The following is a 17,784-nucleotide window of genomic DNA, read 5'->3' as shown; positions in this document are numbered from 1 at the left end:
TGGCAGCACAAAGCACTGTAGCAATGTAAAGCTAACATGAGCAAATGATCAATGTAAAGGCCTTTAAAAGGTTACACTGATTCAGTTCAATACACTGTATAAAAACACGTGCCCAAACAAAAATTAGCATTTTATTCCAAAGTTATTTGTTAATCAGCTACAAAATATAAATTTTGTAATAATCACCCTGACAGTTTCCTTTTTGTAGACGAGTGTAAGTAAAGTAAATAAAAGTGTAAGTGTGAGCCACTTTTATTTTTGACACGTTTACTGAGAAGATGTAGGCAAATAGAGGCGTTGTTCCAGGTCTGAGCTTGTGGCGCTGGTTAAGTTGTGTTCTGGGAAAAGGTTGCAGAACTCATGAGTATCCAGAATACAGCACCTCATGCATTACTACACCGCCCCCTGCAGGACACCCAGTGTAAGGCAACGTTATCTGGCAAGGCTTTGTCAGCAGATCAGGCACATTACAGAGAACCAGGTGAACAAATCAAACATAATGTGGAAGAATGACTAAATCAAACATCTTGAATTAAAAACATCTAACAGTGCTACCTTCAGAGCAGGTTTTAGTGTCAAGCATGTGTTTCTACTTAAGTGTGTAGTATTTTAATAAAGTGTCTAACAATAAACGGAAGAGTGTCCTGAGTCTTAAGGTTTGACACATTGTTGGCTACAAAACCTGTCTATAATGTTGGCTAACATTACAGATGGAAATTCCACACGTATACTTGTATTGTTCTACAGTTGTTCACAAGCTTCTTGGGGAAGAGGGTGGAGCGCAGGAGCTTCAGAGACTCACAGTTTGACCAGGACTGGACAACTAAGAAACTTTGGCCAGCTGCTTTGTCAGTTTCCACAGTAATTCCCTGAAAACAAAACTTGGTCCTCTTTTTCTCATAGATGTAACTTGTGGCAGGAGTGGAATGAAGTATATGAGACTCTGGTAAAAGTCAAAGAAACCAATTTACAGAACATTTAAAACATCCCAATTGGGAAAGAAGGAAAAACTCAAGGTACAACACATTTTGCCAATACTGTTGGGAATGATTACAACATGTAATGACTTGATACTTGTTCACAGACATTTTGGCAGGGGCTGGAAAAATAACATCATCTGGTCAGAATGGCACTGATCATGAGACCACACTTCATTAACACAACCTTCCTCCAATGTGGCAACGGTAACCGTTAGACTGGTGTGGGCCCTGAAAGCCTCACACCACAGCTACTGAGGCTTTAAGAGATTAAAACATGAATCATTCATTTCAACTTAAATTAGATAAAAACATTTTTTATAAGTAATAATTAAGTACCTGAAACATTAAGGAACAGTTATATTAAACAATAATTTTTTCAAGTTATAATAATTTCTACCCAGCACCTTTACACTTAGTAAAGCATTTCTTCAGCATCACATTTTTCAGTGTAGGAAATCATCTGTTGTTCCAGTATTTACCCATTTCAGCTTTCACAGCACTTGAAAGAGAAAAACGTTAGTGTGTAGTCGTGGAAGCGAGGTAGAGGAAAAGGTACATGCTCCTTTGTCCTTCTAAATCTGAGGGCAAATCATAAGGCAGAGTGATGACGAGATGTTGTGACTGACAGTGAGTGAAGTGGTCCCACAGGTGCCTTCAGGAGACGATGGGAATGCCAAAGTGCTTCCTTAGCTGCTCCAGGAAGATGAAGGTGAGCACGGTGTGGGGAATCAAACGGATCCCGGCTGGCACCAGACCCTGCAATACAATTTGCCATTAAATTATTATTTCTAGTCCTGTCTCTCTACATCTGTTACGGTCAAATTCACCACACAATCCAACATTTGCTTCAATTACTATGTGAGAAGAGTAAAAAAAAGGTTAACTTAGCAACAGAGCTGAAATATTTAGTTACTGTATATGTAAGGAATAAGGCAATTTGTCTCTTACCAAGTATATTAGTGACTGATTACATATTATGGCCTGTAACCTACCTACAGGGACACTTATGTTGCTCATTACGATGCATTACTAATAGCTTTTATCTCTTTCAGAGTTGTTGTACAGTCAGGGAGCAGTGCAGTGTACAGTGCCTGAGATAATCCTCACTAATACAAAAGAGACTGTTTATTAAACGTGACCCTTTGAGTATTAATTCATGTGTACACGGTTTGTTTACCTTGTAAAATGCCAGAGGACCCAGTTTTGCAGTTTCCCGTAAGCAATGCGCCACCCCCTGCAGAGAGACACACGCTGGGTCAGAACAAGTACAGAGAAGACGGAAATGAAGAGAGATTGGAGGAGAGAATGAAAAGGTGCCATGCTCACAGTGTACTCTCCCTTTGAGTTCATCAGCCTGGTCTTTAATACATCCAGAGGCTGACACAAGAATGTGGCGCAGCCTCCCTGCAGAGGAACAGTTCACACAGGGTGAGGTCAGGTCCTGTGCAGTACTGTAACACAGACGTCACAAACAACCTGCTCCAGTACTTACAGCAATGAAGCTGGAAAGAAAGTGTGTCAATATATTATCTCCCATGAAGCCTGTTCCCAACACGAGCTGTTTGGCCTGGTCGTAGCACGCCAGCTAAAGGTGGACGCGAGGGACAGAGACAGTGGAGACATCAACAGTTAAACAAAAGAAATCGACACACAGGCAAGAAAAAGGACTAGAAACATCAACTCATCAGTTTAGTCAAAAGTCACAAAACATAACTTTTTACGTTACTTTCTCTTTAAGTATATTTGTGATAAACTGCTAATCGACTATTACGGAAGGCTGAGGTTATTTGGGTTAGTGTCCTGTGCTTTAATTTAATGGAGCTATTTACAGGCTTTTTAATCATCAAACTGATGAAGCAGTGATAATTGTACTTTAATTTTGGTTTGTGATAATTTTCATAATATTAAATAGGACATACAAATGGAATTTAACAAAGTATAAGAAGAAATATGAAATGCACCTAGGGTTCCGAAAAGACAACAAAGGCTCCTGATCACACATCATAGCAGGCTGTGTAGTGTGACTTGCCTGTCCTACGGTGACCAATGCCCCTCTGCTAGAGGCCATGGTGCCTCCTGAGAACAGTTTCTTTAGTCCCTCTGCAGGACAGAATCAAGTCGCATGTCAGGCATAAGGGTAAAGTGGCCTAGAGCACATATGAACGCCATACTGGTTGGCTGTTACCTTCTCTAAAGACTCGGTAGAGCCCATCAATAGCGTGTTTATAGCTGAAAAGACACAAAATACAGCATTTAATAATAAATGACAAGAACATACTGTAAACAATAAGAGCAGTAAAAAACAATACTCACTTCCTCCTCTGTTCGAGTGGTAGTTTCACATCATTCTGCATTCTAGCAAAGAATCAAGAAAACATTTCAAATTACTCAAACATTTGGGCACACCTATGAGGTGAGTGTGACCCTGGGGAACAGGCTTTTTTTGGCTGCAGGGAGTTTTTTGACGTGAATAAGAGCACACAGCACAGAGCAAGAGATATGAAGTACAGATAACAAACCCTCAAGAGACCCCATATATAAATATTTAACAGAAAGGAAAAGAAAGAATTAAAAAGAGATAGAGATAATGAGACAAACATACAGTAAGTGGCCCGAAAGCTAAGTCGAAGAAATATGAAGAAGTGTATGTAGCGCCTGGCTTCACTGTAACTACGGTGGGGGACAAGGAAAGACCAGTATGTTTACTGTGTCTGAAAACCTTGTCAGTGGACAGCATGAACCATGTTTACTTTAATGTTAATAAGGATACAATGTTATGCAGAGGTGTACTTATGACAATTTTATTGACAAACGATACCATTTACAGTTGCAGCGAGAGTTTGGGGGAAGCAAAATGTTTACAGGTTTAAGAGTGGTTTAAGAACTGGTCTGGAGTCAGCAGCATACAGTAAAACCGCCACACCACGACCTCCCTGCTTGTTCTCCTCAGGATGTAATGGTTTCTTAATTGCCCAAAGTAATGATCTTTGTGTATTAATTTCAATTCGTATGAACTTGTACAGTAGTTGTAGTAGTGGTACTAGGGATCTTAACTCCATAGCACAACTGATGGTCTTAATCAAGTTAGGAAAGTAAGAAAGATTCTTTTCGACTGTGAATTAAACCATGTGTTTATAAGGTGACGCTGTTGTGAAGCTGATGAGAGAAAGCCAAGCAGTCATAAAATACTAAAGTATATACACAACATATTCTTGATTATTTAGCACTTTTACACCCACATAAATTCATATATGTCGTTGGATGTCTTCAGTATTAATGTACAAAAAAATAATGTACACCGAAATCTAAAACTTTAATATAAAATAGTCTACAGTATGTGTCCCCAAACTTTAGACATAACATTTTCATATTACCTGACATTCACCAAGTCTGCCGGCGTGCCGACGAACCCACCAGTGAAACCTGCATGTACAACAGATTCTGTTTGTTCATATTCCAGTATAGGAAGTAGTATGTGTGTTCCTTTCTGGAGAAAGACAATTTAAAAAACAAAGAAACTGAAAGACATGTATCCTGTGTGTGCTAACACCTCCAAAGGCTCCCAGCAGGACCTTCTGGTAGAAGGGCATGGGGCCTTGGCTTGTGCTCCCCATCATGTCCCTCACGGTCTCATAGATGGCGAATCTGGTGAGGGAATAAGACATCTGAAGAGAAGAAGACAGTAAAGAAAAAAGATCAAGATCCTCATTATTTAAACAGTCACTTTTCAACCACTATAAAGAGGCTGTGATGGACGACGCAACCTAAAAACTAGACATTAAAGTTCCCGTCAATCATTTCTGATTCCAAACAATGGCAGCAAAATGAGATAAAGTAGAATACCTTTTAGAAAAACATACAGTACTCTATTGTGAATGTAGATTAAGGACCTGGAGGCAGACTGCCAGCAATTCAAACTGGTTTAATGACGCTACAATGAAAAGTGCATGAGGTTGCGGAGAGAGGTCATACTTGTCTACAGAGGGAGGCGGAGAGGCCACTGTAAAGAGCCAGCACCCCATCGCTCTTCACCACATGAACTGCCATCCCCATCATCCTCTTCTTCACCTCCTGCTGTGTCTGCAGGTGAACCTGCAAAGTCACACATAAAGCTTAACATCAACACCACGCCAGGCAGAGGCGGCAGGACAAAAACACGAAACAGGAGAAACACAACGAATATGCAGACACACATACAGTACAGTATATCCTGCTAGTGCTGAAACAGCACTATCAACAGGGCAAGTAGCATCTACAGTAAAACAAGAGAGCAGAGGACAACACAGACAGCAGTAAAACCAAAGACAAGTAAGCATTAATAATTGTGTATTTGTACGTGTGTCAAAGTTCAGCAAGTCTCCAAAATGGCCTTTCTCCCTTTATTCTAATCAACATATGAGGCCTTCAAAACATGTTTTCCATCATGTTCTACTCACATGTTATCTTCCTGCACAGTCACTGTACACATTTACACAGTTTACATTTCTTTTGACAGCCTAAATGTTGCTTTTGTTTGCACTGCATGTCAGTACATAGCTTCTAAAACCCCTCAGGCTGTGCATAAACATGCCGTTACTAAGGGACAAAAGCAGACGAGTTGCACATTCACAGTGACAATGCTAAATATTTACAGCAGGTAACGGTGGACCTGATCACCAGTTAACAGTCATAGTAGAACACAGATGAGGCTTTATTGTGAACGCACAGGTGAAAGGACGGCTATGTTCTAAGAGTTTAGAAGATGTCTGTCTAGAGTGGACTCTCATCTGAATCGTCCTATTAAAACGGCTTTGATTTCTGCCAGGTCATCTATAGGTCTTACAATATTAGTGATCACATGACGTCTACGACCCGTCATACAAACAGGACTAAAGGCTACACCTTTGTTTGTTGCCCCTTAGGATGTACTGACAGTTTGCATGCTCACAATGACAATGCTGGAATTTTGACCATATCCACCTTCTTCGTGTGACCGTATGCTTATCATACGAAATGCTTTGTACTCAGGCAAAAAGAGGGATTTGATTTAAATTAATCCAAATGCATTAAGCCCTGTAATGTCTGTGACATTACGCCTCCACCACCATCTGTGCCTAGTCGATGTCAAAACATTTATGACATGGACCTAAACATTTAACCGCTTGCTGATAATAAAACACTTGATAATGCCTGTCAGTCAAGCTAACACAGGTAGAACTGACTAAAAATGCAGAGGGAACAAAAAGTGTTAAGACACTGTTCTATTGCGTCATCAGCTTGTTTGTCTGTGCACAGAAACATTCTCATGCACACATTCAGTCCTCCAGATTTCTCCTAGGTGTAATTGGAGCTTGTTTAGCAGTTGTCTTGTGTCAGTTTAGCCTTTCAAAGGGTGTGCACGTGTTGTGTTGCATGTTGTGGGTTGAGAAAACAAGGAAGTCACTTAAGATGACTAGGCAGGATTTGCTTTAAGCTTGTTTCCTGAAGGGAAAGCCACACTTGTGTTCTCTTCTCTAAATCTCAGTCAGCTTCTACAAGAATGCACAACTATGAAGCCATCAAGGATTTAAGCGTTGCATGATTTAGGGAGCGTCTGTATTTGGTTCCTTATCAGGAGCAAGTTCATGGTGTCATGTCGTTACACAAGTAGAGCAAAGGTGTACAGAACAATGTGTGTTTGTGTGATCACCTATCAGCACAACATTAAAAGAGCAGAGCACAGCTCTTGAAGGATGTGAGCACTTATTTATTCAGTGAATATATTAAGCTGCTTTTTCCACTATATGTTGTGCAAAGAGATATTTACTTGTAGAAAATGTGTGTTGTAGTTGAAATTCCGGTTGTTAATGACTATGAGCTTTTATATCGTCTGAAGTATAAACCTACAGGTAGTGACTTGTTCCCTTTTCCTCTGTGTTTTGTCCTTCATAGTTATTATTTGAGGTCTGATCACTTCGCCATGACTAAGCACAACGTCATTCAAACTAGTACAACTACTACTGTACATATGTAGAGGCATTACGGACCTTCCAACCAGTGACAAATCAGACTCGCTGATATAGTTCTATGAGGACTGGTGCGTTCGGGCAGAAATTAAGCCCTCCAGATGACTTCTTTTAGATATGTAGGTTGGCAGATGAACTTTATTGATCCACAGCGCGGAAATTCAATTACAGTTTTCAGTGAACGCTAACTACCAGCCTGCACTTCATAATTACTGCCCATTGCTTAGCACGGCCCTTTAGTTTCATCATGATCATGTGCTACTGTGCATGCGTCTACTGCAGAGTGAAGCTGCTTACACTCTTCTACCAGGATATTCCTACAAACATGTCACCATTAAAGTTAACTTTTAGCTGTAAATCTGTAACATGCTGTTATTTTTAGTTAGGAACAATGTTTGTCAGCGTGGCCACAGCGGGTCAAGCGGACGCGAGGCAGGCCAGAATATGCTCACTACCAGCTCTCATCTACAAGCACAATAATTTACCGTCCCCGTCAATAAGTAACGGCAGCGCTGCTGTGTACAGCACTTGTGCAAAAGTAAAGTTCTTCACACACCTACACAACCACCATTAAACTGCCGCTAGCCCTACTTAGAGCGGGGACCCCCGGGGCCAGGTGCGGGCTCGCGCGGCTCACCTTGAGCAGGTCCAGAGGATGCGTGCAGCACGCGGCTCCGCAGGAAGCCAGCCCCCCGAAGTACCAGCGCGAAACCCGTTTCTCGGCCATGGCTGCGTCCACCGCCGCGGTCCGACCTGGCTTCCGCCGCGGGAGTCTCCGTGACACGCAGTCAGTGCGTTCCGTGGGCCTCCGAGCCTGCGGGGTCGCAGCTGGCGGCGGCTCGTGCTGTTCTCGCGACGGGACGCGGAGAATCTGGCTGATATTCAAGCGTTACGATGAAAGACCAGGGGACCTTGAGCTCCAGCTGCACGACGAGCGCTCGCGCCACGATACATAACGTGCGTAGTCGCACGTGAAGCACCGCTAGCGTGAGTGTATGTGCGCGCGCGCGCCCTGTCAACGACGAATAGGAAGCAGAGGAGGGTCTGCGCTGCTGCAGGGCCCGGGATCCAAAGGTCGACGGTGCTGTGAGAGAATGCCGAAGAAGAGCACACTGTCACGTACTGCAGCCCACCTCCACCGCAACAGAGCGGCGTCGAGCGCGTTTAAAGCGACAAACGCCCCGCGTGCTGCCTCGCAGGGGCCGCACGCGCTCTGTGTCTTTAAGAGCACGGAACTCTGCATTGTCGTGTAAGCGGAAACCAGCTCTTCCACTGTTAAGCCTGACTCTTGTCATAGCTGCAGAATGTCATTTGGATGCATTGCATAGTGTTAACATCTTTATAGTGTAGATATGAATAAACTGCTTCAAAAGATGGATATATTGTTTCTGGGCATCCACGTGTGAATGCAGCTTTGACAGAGATGCAAACGTCTGATCTGAGTGCTGACAACAAGCTCTGTAGTCCATAGTCTGAGAATGCAGCTCCCAGGGTTTCCAGAGATTTGTAACTCTCTGGAATTGTATATATTGTAACTCGCAAACCTCAGTGTTAATATAAGTCTACCAAATACTGTATCTACATTTTGTTCTCTGTAATATACTGTATATGGGTTGACAATCCTTTTCAAAGTCAGCAGCCCTTTTCCCAACTACTGTATCAGTGTCCTACACATTGGTGATTACCTGGATCCAGTATGTTCGGTAATCACAAAGTTGTAGATAGCATCTTAGAAGCAGACGTACAGTAGTAAAGAAAGACAAAGTGAGCGACTTGTTCTTTGAATTGTTTAATATGTTTAAGACAGTGACAGAGTCATGGAAGAGCAAAAACATATTATTATCAGTCAGTGTCGAAGTAAAGATAGAAAACCACAATGTCATACTTAACTTCTAAAGCTACATACATATAGTATTATTAGAATTATTCTTATTATTCACATTATATGACTGGAGACTGTATCCACAGCCATTCTGTTCTGTTCCTCGTAACCACATGACCCAGTGGCCAAAACTACTAAACAAACACTATAACACTGTGACATGTATGAAATATATTAAAATTCCCCATGGGCAACATTAAACTATTATAACAGAAAACACAACATCATTGATCAGATTTAAATACTGGAATATGAATCAGAAATTCTTCTCAAAACATGCCATAAAGAGTAAATAAATGGGTCTGACTGCCCTCATGCTGGCAGTGGAAACACTAACATGCCCAGATGTGTGTTGTACACTGGACGTCTGTACACAGACCACCCACACACGCACACACAGGCAGAGGCAGAGGAGAATTCGACAAATGTAAGTCACACGCATTACTAAACATTTAAACATCTAAAATCCTCCCACAATTCAGTTCAAACCCCAAGTGGACACCAAGGCCTTACATAATGTCAATTCAGATAACGCGTCAGCCTATTTTGAGTTCAATAAATAATATAAACACAAAAATGGCTGCATAAACTCAATTTATTCTAACTTTGCAGTTTTCAGAAGTTTGTAATAATGCTTTTGTTGTTGCCCTTTACTTCTATCTCATACAAAGGACTTTTCCTGCTGCTTGGCCTCTCCCGCTGCACCTGAGGTTGGCTTTTCCCTCACAGCTCCTTGTAAAACAGGCCGCGCCCGTAGCCCTGGAGGAGAGGAGCCAACGTACAGCAGAGACCCCCCCACCAGGAGAAGCACGCTGGTGCCCCAGCCCAGGTACAGCGCCGGCCCCAGCTCTCTCTTTAGAGGTGCAGCCACGGTCGGGTCATAAAAGTCCCTTATGATTGCGTGGGCGGTCCAGGAGATGGGAATCAAATAGGTCAGACTGGCGACAAGGAAGAGAGCCCCGGCTAGCCTGCCCAGCCAAGCCTTGGAGGCCTGGCTCCCACCCTCCATGCAGTGGGTGCACTTGGCCCCTGCCACTCCAAGCACGAGGGCCAGAAAGCAGAGGAGCAGGGCCAGGACGGTGAGGCCCCTCGCAGCCTGAGCCGACGCAGGCAGAGCTAAGGTGGAGTCGTACGTCTTGCACTGGATTTGACCGGTGGTCTGAGACAGGCAGTTCATCCACAGCCCCTCCCACGTCACCTGGGCGATCACCAGCTCCCCCCCTACGAAGGCGGACACGCGCCACAGGGGAGCGGCGCACACCAGCGCCCCACACACCCAGCCCAGCACGGCCAGTACCAAGCCCAGCAGCTGGAGACCCGTCGATGCCATGGTCCTGGAGGTACTGCTCCCACAAGCGCTGAGCCTTGTTTGACCTTGGTCGTCTCAGGTTACAGAGAATTCAGTATGTATTACTGTTCATAAAAGTATGTTATGCTGTACAGTCAGGATGGTGTCCAGACTGGAAACAGGTTCTCCTTCTCCTGAAAGCTGGCTTTCCTGGTAACACGTAATGTAGACGAGCTGTAAAGGAAGCAAAGTTTTAAACAAATCCCATCACTCATACCCATCAAAAGTCTTTTAACCTACTTTTGAATCAGATCCAGTTGGTGAGCGGACAGCAGCTGCTTCTTGGTGGCACAATACAGACGTGTGATGATCAGTGCTGGTGTCTTTCTTCTGTTATGACTGACCAGTTTGTCTCTCTGGACCTCATACCCAGGGGTGTGGGAGGGCAGCTGTGTGTCATACTCCATAATTAATACACACACACACACACACACACACACACACACACACACACACACACACACACACACACACACACACACACACACACACACACACACACACAGGCCACTTTGTTAGAGGAGTTGTTGATTACCACCATGCTGTCATTTGTTGAAGCTGTCAAAGGATGAAGCCAGGGACGAGTGGGCGAAAACTCTTGCACTGATGCACAGACGACCAAGCAACATTAACAACCCACACATCGTATTATAGACACTTCAAAAGCTAGTGAAATTGGCTGAAAAGCTGTGTAGACTACACTGACTACTGTGGTGAGAACGTGGACAGGTGGGAAACATGAGTGAAGGGAGAGTTGTTCCCAGTCCAGTCACTAGATGGTGATAACGCAACAACTATTTCAACACTGAGGCACATTGGAGCATTGATCTCATTACATGTTTTCCATATTCAAATACTAATATACAAATATTACATTTCCAAAAACATCAGAATCTGACTTTGCTTTTTTTCTTTGCACAAAAACACAGTACAGAAACATAATAATGTGAAATTGTTTTAACATGTTTTGGTCCAATGTCTACAGCTTTGTGAAAGTTTTTGTTTTGTTTTTCAGTAAATGGCTGATAAGTTTCATTTTCCCAAAAACTGCAGTGGGCGGCGCGGCGAGAGGCAGGACCCAGCACACAGCACACATGCACAGAGAGCTGGAAGGTTGAAGGCACAGACCGACTGTGTGGTTTCAGATCAATGTGGACTAAGGCCAAGAAGACAATGGGTTTACATGTAAATGCAGGTGAGAGTTTTACTGTTGCGTTGACAAGTTCAATCTTTTTCTGTTTCTTGTGGGATGTTTCCGTGTTGCTGTGTGTCCACAGACTCCACCTATCCAGTCAACAGTGAGCTAAGGGTTGTCCTGCTGGGGAAGACTGGATCAGGAAAGAGTGCAACTGGAAACACCATCCTGGGATTCAATGCTTTTGAAGCAGAGGCATCGCCTTCATCTGTGACAAAGACATGCAAAAAGGAAACAGGCCACTTCAATGAAAGGACTGTGAGTGTTATTGACACCCCTGGGATCTTTGATACGTCCACTGATGAGAGCACGTTGAAAAAAGAAATCGAGAACTGTATCATGCTGTCGCTCCCCGGACCCCATGTGTTCCTGCTTGTGATCAGGCTGGATGTGCGCTTCACGGATGAGGAGAGGAAGGCTGTTCAGTGGCTCAAGGACAACTTTGGTGAGGAAGCTGCCAAGTACACAATGGTGCTTTTCACCAGGGCTGATATTCTAAAGGGGAGCTCTGTTGAGACGTATGTGGAAAAAAGTCCAGAGCTCATAAAGCTCATTAGGGATTGTAAAACAGGGTATGTTGAGTTTGACAACACCTGTAAGGAAAATCGCAGTCAGGTTTATGATCTCTTTGAAAACATTGACAGGATAGTGAGTGTCAATGGGAACCATTATACAAGCACCATATATGAAGAGGCCCAGAAAAAGCTGGAGAAGGAAATATGGCTGGGAAAGATGGAAGACCGTATCATCACTGTTAGCAATTACGTGATGATAGCAGCAGCAGGTGCCACAATTGTAGCCGCTCCTGTGCGAGCAGTGCGAGCAACTGTAATGCTGGTAGGAGCAGGGGCTGCGTTCATCGGAGGGTGGATGAAATCTAAACCAAAGAAAGACTAAAGCTAATTTTTGCCTAGATGTGACCCTAAAAGTCAACATGTATTCATTGCATTTGTTGCCTTATAAAATCATGTTTAGAAATACAATGTAACAGCTTTTCTTTGCTATAATATTTATAATTAGATACATATTTATCACAGCTTATTAACTCTGAAAAATGTGATGCACTGTGATGAGCCATTAAAATGTAAGGTTTCACTACACAGCTTGTTAACACTTTGAAAGTTAAATTTGATATGTAAAAGACAAATTAAACCTATGGAGGGAAAGCACAGTTTATGTTGTTCGATGCTATGCCAGTTTAACATTGTGCGTCAGACTCAGGCTGCTGGTTTCCATCTCAGCCTGCCTCACCTACTACTTACGTTGATCAGGTGTGTTCAGTCAAGGAACCACTAGATAAGCAGCTGACACCTGAGTTCCAAAGCATCAGGACGTTGGCTCCACGAGGTCTGGAGCATATTTGCACTGTGTGTTTGTCATTGTCTGAAATGAAAGCAGACATGTATCAGACAAAGGTAAGTCCTTTCATCTTATCCCACCAGGGGTCGCCACAGCCAATGATTCGCATGAGTGATTTGGCAAGTTTTTACAACAGATGCCCTTCCTGACACAACCCCCCTCTGAGGTGATTGAACCCGCGACCTGGGCATCGGGGGCAGACATGTATCATGACACTACAAAAACAACTTACAGTAGGTCAATCAATGTGAAATCAACTAATCTGTTCTATATATACAGTAGTAACCAAACCAGATATTCTATATATAGACCAAGAAAAACAGACAATAAATATTGGACATTGTATTCTTCCCTAATGTATTATTATTTATTTAGTAGGTCTGATTGGCCGTTTGGCAAAGACTGCGTCAGGGAATCTGCCATAATGTCACTATGGCAACACCTGACGGGATAAAGCCAAAAGAAGTTACTTTACTTTTTGTGTTTGTTTTATTCATCATGTACTAAAGAATAAATTTTAATTTATTTTAATTTAACATTACTCCTCAGCCATAACGTTACATACAGTATTATTTACTGCAATTTGTAATTCGATTATTTGACTACATGAAGTCAGAGCGTTTCTGCTCGTTTTGCTGTCGGGTGGTATGTGCTGACAGCATCGCTTTGTTTAAAGCGTTTCGTACGTAAACCCTAGCGGTCAGCAGATGTTTTCCATTGTCCGTGTTTCCTTTGAGGAAGTGGGCTTGTAATGCTGCTAATAATAAAATGAGGGAACAGCTCGTGGGAAGCAGTGATTAATATGCATGAATATTTTATTTAAGAAAGAACTGTCATAAGTTATAAAAGACTAAATGTTAAAACCCTGTGAATGGGTTCTGTAGCACAAAACCAGCCTGTTTTGCCATAAGCGCAAATGCTTATAAGTTGTTCAAGTATAACTCATGAAGTAGGTTTCATACTTAAGGTTCAAACTCAACACAAACACACAAAGAAAACGCGCTTTGTGTCATACCGCATATAAATTCACATACTTCTGCTATTGCATCTTGGATCAAACCTAATTCATTTACTGTAGGAAGCAGAAAAGGCAGAAAGTGATGACTTTAATAGCGATTAAGGGAAACATCTGCTGTACATTCGGTGTCTGCAGAAAGTCGTCGTGTCCTTGTCAATAATCACTGTCCATGTTATACTGGACTGCTTGCTTTAGCCTTGCAGCCTTTCTTCTTCCATATAAAAATAGCGACCAAACCGCATAAGACTCCCAGGACGAGCACGGGCGCTCCCAGAGCCAGAGCCACCGTGGTGCTAGCTCCCACCGCTATGATGGCCCCTGCTAACACCAGCAGCACTGCGGCCGCTGAAGCCACGCGCACGTTCTTCGTTCGAACCCTCTTGTCTCGCTCTTTCTCCTTCTCCTTCTTCTCCCTCTCTGCCTCCCACATCTCCTTCTCCTCCTTTTTCTTCTCTTCTTCCTCCTGCTTCTTCCTCTCCTCCTCCTCTCTCAGCTTCCTCTGGGCCTTCTCGTACATCTCGTTGGTGTAGTGCTTCCCTCCGTTTTCCTGTACCATTTCCTTGATCATGGTGACCAGCTCTGTGACCTGGAGGCGGTCGTCTGCGTCGTTGTTGTTGAAGGCGTGGTATCTTCGGCCAAACGTGATGGAGAGCCTGCGCAGCTCCTTGCACTCCTTCAACGCATTGTCGGCTTTCGCCTGATCTTTGCAGGTAAACAACATGATAGTGTACATGGACGCGTCGTCTCCGAAGTTGTCCTGGATCCACTTCACGGCGTTCCTTTCCTCCTCCGTGAACCTGACGCCCAGCCTGATCACCAGCAGGAAGGCGTGGGGGCCCGGCACCGACATCTTGACACACTCCTCTATTCTGGTTTTTAATTCGTCTTCTGTGATGGCCGTGTCAAACAGGCCCGGAGTGTCAGTCACCTGGACCATAGTCCCGTCCACTTCCCCACTCTGGGTCTCACAGTGCTTGGTCACAGACACGGGACTGGGGTCCTCCTTGAAGGCGGCTCTTCCGAGGATGGTGTTTCCTGTAGCACTCTTTCCCGATCCAGTCTTGCCCACCAGTACTATCCTCAAGCCTCCAGTCAAATCCAGAGCTGCAACAGCAAACGAAGCTTTAAGGAGGAGCAGTGAAAGAGTGGTGACATTCCAATAGGCATCCAGTAACGAAGCTCTATTTCACTGTAGGACATATGCTATGATATAATAAGCCAAGTACTGACTGCTGGTTATAGTAACATAAGGCAATAAAAAATCACATTTTCCATCATTTTAGACATTCAAGTGACAAAAACAGGATAAAGTGATTTACACCCACATCAATAAACTGTTTCATAGTTAATTCATTCTATTTTATCTTGTTAAATATAAGGACTATGCTACAAAAAGGTCTTTGTCTTTATGCTGTTGTTTAGTCTGACTGTTGTGTTAGCACTGTGGCTACACTGTGTACCCACCCATGTTGGGAAAGCATCTCTTTCTCTTTCTTTCTCTGTTCCTCTCTCTCTGGTAAACATACTGCTCCGTGTGGCGAGCTGCAGTACTGCAAGAACACGCAGTACTGCAGTACACACAGTATGTGAACAGACAATCAGGGAATGAATACTCTGTCTGTTGTGGATGTTTAAAGCCTTTAGGTGGACCTTGAATGGAAGCGTAGCAGCAATAGACCTTTTATTATGGGATGTCAGCTTCAGCTGAACTCTGTGGGATGGAGCGGGTGTGGCCAGAAGGAGGAACAGTATGGTGCATGCGCAGTGGACAGCAGTCAGTCTCTGCTGAAACGGTTACGATATTGGGTGAATCAATTTTAAGAGTCTACGCCCCATTAGTACATATTTATCTGTTTCGGTAAATAGTCCTGATTAACAGGGCAGCGATTATCTCTCACTAACAGCTCAGCCATGCCTTAATAACATCTGTATGTCTAGAAGCAGAAATGAGATTAGAAACCACAAGGTTTAAACCTGCTGTGGACGTTCATGACTACAGTCCCTTTAGTGACACATAATGAACATGAATATAATCATTAGTGAAGCACTGTGTAAAAGAGTAACAACGATAATTAATATATTCAACCAAAACAAAACACAAAACACCAGAAACAAAGTTTTTAACAGCTGACATTTGTTAATGATCCCAAACCAGATGATTAGTCAACTGATGAATAGAGCTCTTATATCTATCTATCTGTGATATATCTAGATGTGAGACAGTGAATGGTTAAGTGTACCGTCAAAGTTATTCAGACCACACCCATCAGATCGAGGTAGCGTTTTCTGCTTCTTTTCTCGCAGTGGTATTGCTGTGAAAGGAAAATAAAACAGAGGTACATAAAGAAAAATCGACCCCTAGTCATTATAATCAGTGTCTAAATATAGTTCTACTCTCCTGTGAGCTCTTTCTAGTTTTACTGGATCACAATAGTTGCTGGTACATCTTACTAATAATAAGACTAATATTGGCTCTTAGCATGACATCAGATGGACAGTCTTACCTTCAGCCATCTCTACTGATCACTCTTCTTCCAACTCCCACGTGGCCAAATACACTTTTCCAGGCCTGAAAGGTGAAGGGGCTCAAGCTCTGCTGCTCCACGTTAGCTCACATACCATCTCTGAGAAACGTCTGGAAGCTCAGCCTATGAACGGGGGGCTTCCTACTTCCTTGTATTGTCCTTGGTTTACTTTTGAAACCGTGCATCCACACAGAGACTGTCAACGGCATGACGAATATGCTGAGCAGGTTTGTATATGCGTCTGTCTGGGTTTTAGAAGGTATAAACCAGGTCAGATTAGGTTTTTATCCTGCTATAAGCATGTAATGATGCCAGAGGCAAGAGGGAGGAAAACGCAGAAGCTTAGCAGTCACATCCTTCCATTGTGTCTCTACCACTTCTCATCAGATTGAAACTGTAACTGTAACAACAAAAAGACTCAAATACAACAAACGAGGTGGTTTAAAGTTAATTCCCACACATCACTTGTAGAATAAACAAATCACTCAAAGTATATTCCCAAATCAAGACTGATTTCGACATCCACTTAACACAAACCTACTCTGAGTGGTTTCGATTTTTTTCACAGGTCTCCATGAAGATATCAGTAATGCTACATATCAAAGGCCTTGGTGGGACCAAGCAGTGCATCTACAGTGACGAGGTGTCTCCTCACACCCTACAGTCTGTTCCCCTCCTCTCTGAGCCTTCCTTCCTCCTCCATCCTTCTTGCTCTTTCTTCCTTTTCCCCTCCTCCAGTTTCCTCTGGGCTTCCTGGTACATCTCACTGGTGTCGTGCCTTGGAGAGTCGATGACCACAATCTTTTCTGTGACAGCCTTTAGTCACAAAAGCTGCATGCAATTTCTGTCACATCAGCACCACACACACACACACACACACACTCACACACACACACACACACACACACACACACACACACACACACACACACACACACACACACACACACACACACACACACACACACACACACTTTACACAACACACAGAACATCTGCTGCTCTTGCTTTTCTGAAAAGTGTTTAGCACTTCCACTGAACAAGTTGTTAAAATGGGCGCCATCTACTGGAAATAAACGCTATAGCACCGTATTAGGTGCATATTCGGTTAGTATAAACCTTTTAAATCTTACCTTGTAAACTGCCTTCAGATATCTCTGTTGCACATTTTTTATAAAATTGAATTGACTTAAATGTCACCAGATAACAGCAAAAATGAAAGTTATGAAATGATCTATACCTTGACCAGAACAACTACGATTTTACAACCTAACATTGTTCTTGTGGCCAGTTCTATTCTACGTGATCTGTTAAATTGATATAATAAAGCTTAATGCCATTAGATGGCTACAATATATACAGTAACTACACACCTGTATATTGGTTACTGGCAGCTACCTCTCACCCAGAAAGATTGTGTGTGTTTTAACTGTCAGACATTCATTAATGTGTCTACTCTGACTCCATAACATGCACGTTTCAGCTGCGCTTCT

General features: G+C 43.2%; 4 protein-coding genes across 5 annotated transcripts; 1 reads left to right on the top strand and 3 right to left on the bottom strand.

Moving 5' to 3' along the window:
* Positions 1-118: 118 nt before the first annotated feature.
* On the bottom strand, positions 119-8,174 carry slc25a10b (solute carrier family 25 member 10b). Its single transcript, XM_029149611.3, has 11 exons — positions 7,602-8,174; positions 4,953-5,072; positions 4,531-4,645; positions 4,355-4,403; positions 3,294-3,335; positions 3,166-3,209; positions 3,010-3,080; positions 2,473-2,565; positions 2,307-2,384; positions 2,158-2,214; positions 119-1,736 (listed from the first exon to the last, which is right to left on the bottom strand). The coding sequence occupies exons 1-11, from the start codon at positions 7,689-7,691 to the stop codon at positions 1,635-1,637; spliced, it is 861 nt and encodes a 286-aa protein (XP_029005444.1). The 5' UTR covers positions 7,692-8,174; the 3' UTR covers positions 119-1,634.
* A 563-nt stretch (positions 8,175-8,737) lies between these two features.
* Positions 8,738-11,171, bottom strand: LOC114854998 (claudin-9-like). The gene is made up of 2 exons (XM_029149625.3): positions 10,435-11,171; positions 8,738-10,368 (listed from the first exon to the last, which is right to left on the bottom strand). Exon 2 carries the CDS (start codon positions 10,174-10,176, stop codon positions 9,508-9,510), a length of 669 nt encoding a protein of 222 aa, XP_029005458.1. The 5' UTR covers positions 10,177-10,368; positions 10,435-11,171; the 3' UTR covers positions 8,738-9,507.
* Positions 11,172-11,255: 84 nt separating this feature from the next.
* Positions 11,256-12,560, top strand: LOC114854987 (GTPase IMAP family member 9-like). The gene is made up of 2 exons (XM_029149605.3): positions 11,256-11,389; positions 11,472-12,560. Exons 1-2 carry the CDS (start codon positions 11,344-11,346, stop codon positions 12,284-12,286), a joined length of 861 nt encoding a protein of 286 aa, XP_029005438.2. The 5' UTR covers positions 11,256-11,343; the 3' UTR covers positions 12,287-12,560.
* On the bottom strand, positions 11,605-16,399 carry LOC114854963 (GTPase IMAP family member 4-like). 2 transcript variants are annotated; one of them, XM_029149596.3, is made up of 3 exons: positions 16,271-16,399; positions 16,007-16,078; positions 11,605-14,870 (listed from the first exon to the last, which is right to left on the bottom strand). In XM_029149596.3, exons 1-3 carry the CDS (start codon positions 16,278-16,280, stop codon positions 13,939-13,941), a joined length of 1,014 nt encoding a protein of 337 aa, XP_029005429.1. In that variant the 5' UTR covers positions 16,281-16,399; the 3' UTR covers positions 11,605-13,938. The 2 variants fall into 2 exon arrangements, with proteins under 2 accessions (XP_029005429.1, XP_029005430.1); XM_029149597.3 differs by lacking the exons at positions 16,007-16,078; positions 16,271-16,399 and adding an exon at positions 15,231-15,983.
* Between the last annotated feature and the right edge of the window lie 1,385 nt (positions 16,400-17,784).

Source organism: Betta splendens, chromosome 1 (genome assembly GCF_900634795.4).
Source record: "Betta splendens chromosome 1, fBetSpl5.4, whole genome shotgun sequence".
In the NCBI taxonomy this organism is placed as follows: Eukaryota; Metazoa; Chordata; class Actinopteri; order Anabantiformes; family Osphronemidae; genus Betta; species Betta splendens.
The sequence above is the reverse complement of the archived record's forward strand: the minus strand, read 5'-3'. Positions and strand labels throughout refer to the sequence as shown.

Excerpts from the sequence above, each read along its gene's own strand:
- LOC114854998 (XM_029149625.3), bottom strand. The coding sequence starts at position 10,176 with ATGGCATCGACGGGTCTCCAGCTGCTGGGCTTGGTACTGGCCGTGCTG.
- LOC114854963 (XM_029149596.3), bottom strand. Across the intron at positions 14,871-16,006 it reads TGGTCTGAATAACTTTGACG|CTCTGGATTTGACTGGAGGC; the intron begins GTACACTTAACC and ends TTGCTGTTGCAG.
- slc25a10b (XM_029149611.3), bottom strand. The coding sequence starts at position 7,691 with ATGGCCGAGAAACGGGTTTCGCGCTGGTACTTCGGGGGGCTGGCTTCC. Across the intron at positions 4,404-4,530 it reads CCTGCTGGGAGCCTTTGGAG|GTTTCACTGGTGGGTTCGTC; the intron begins GTGTTAGCACAC and ends TTGTACATGCAG. Across the intron at positions 3,081-3,165 it reads CTACCGAGTCTTTAGAGAAG|AGGGACTAAAGAAACTGTTC; the intron begins GTAACAGCCAAC and ends TCTGTCCTGCAG.
- LOC114854987 (XM_029149605.3), top strand. The coding sequence starts at position 11,344 with ATGTGGACTAAGGCCAAGAAGACAATGGGTTTACATGTAAATGCAG. Across the intron at positions 11,390-11,471 it reads GGGTTTACATGTAAATGCAG|ACTCCACCTATCCAGTCAAC; the intron begins GTGAGAGTTTTA and ends GTGTGTCCACAG.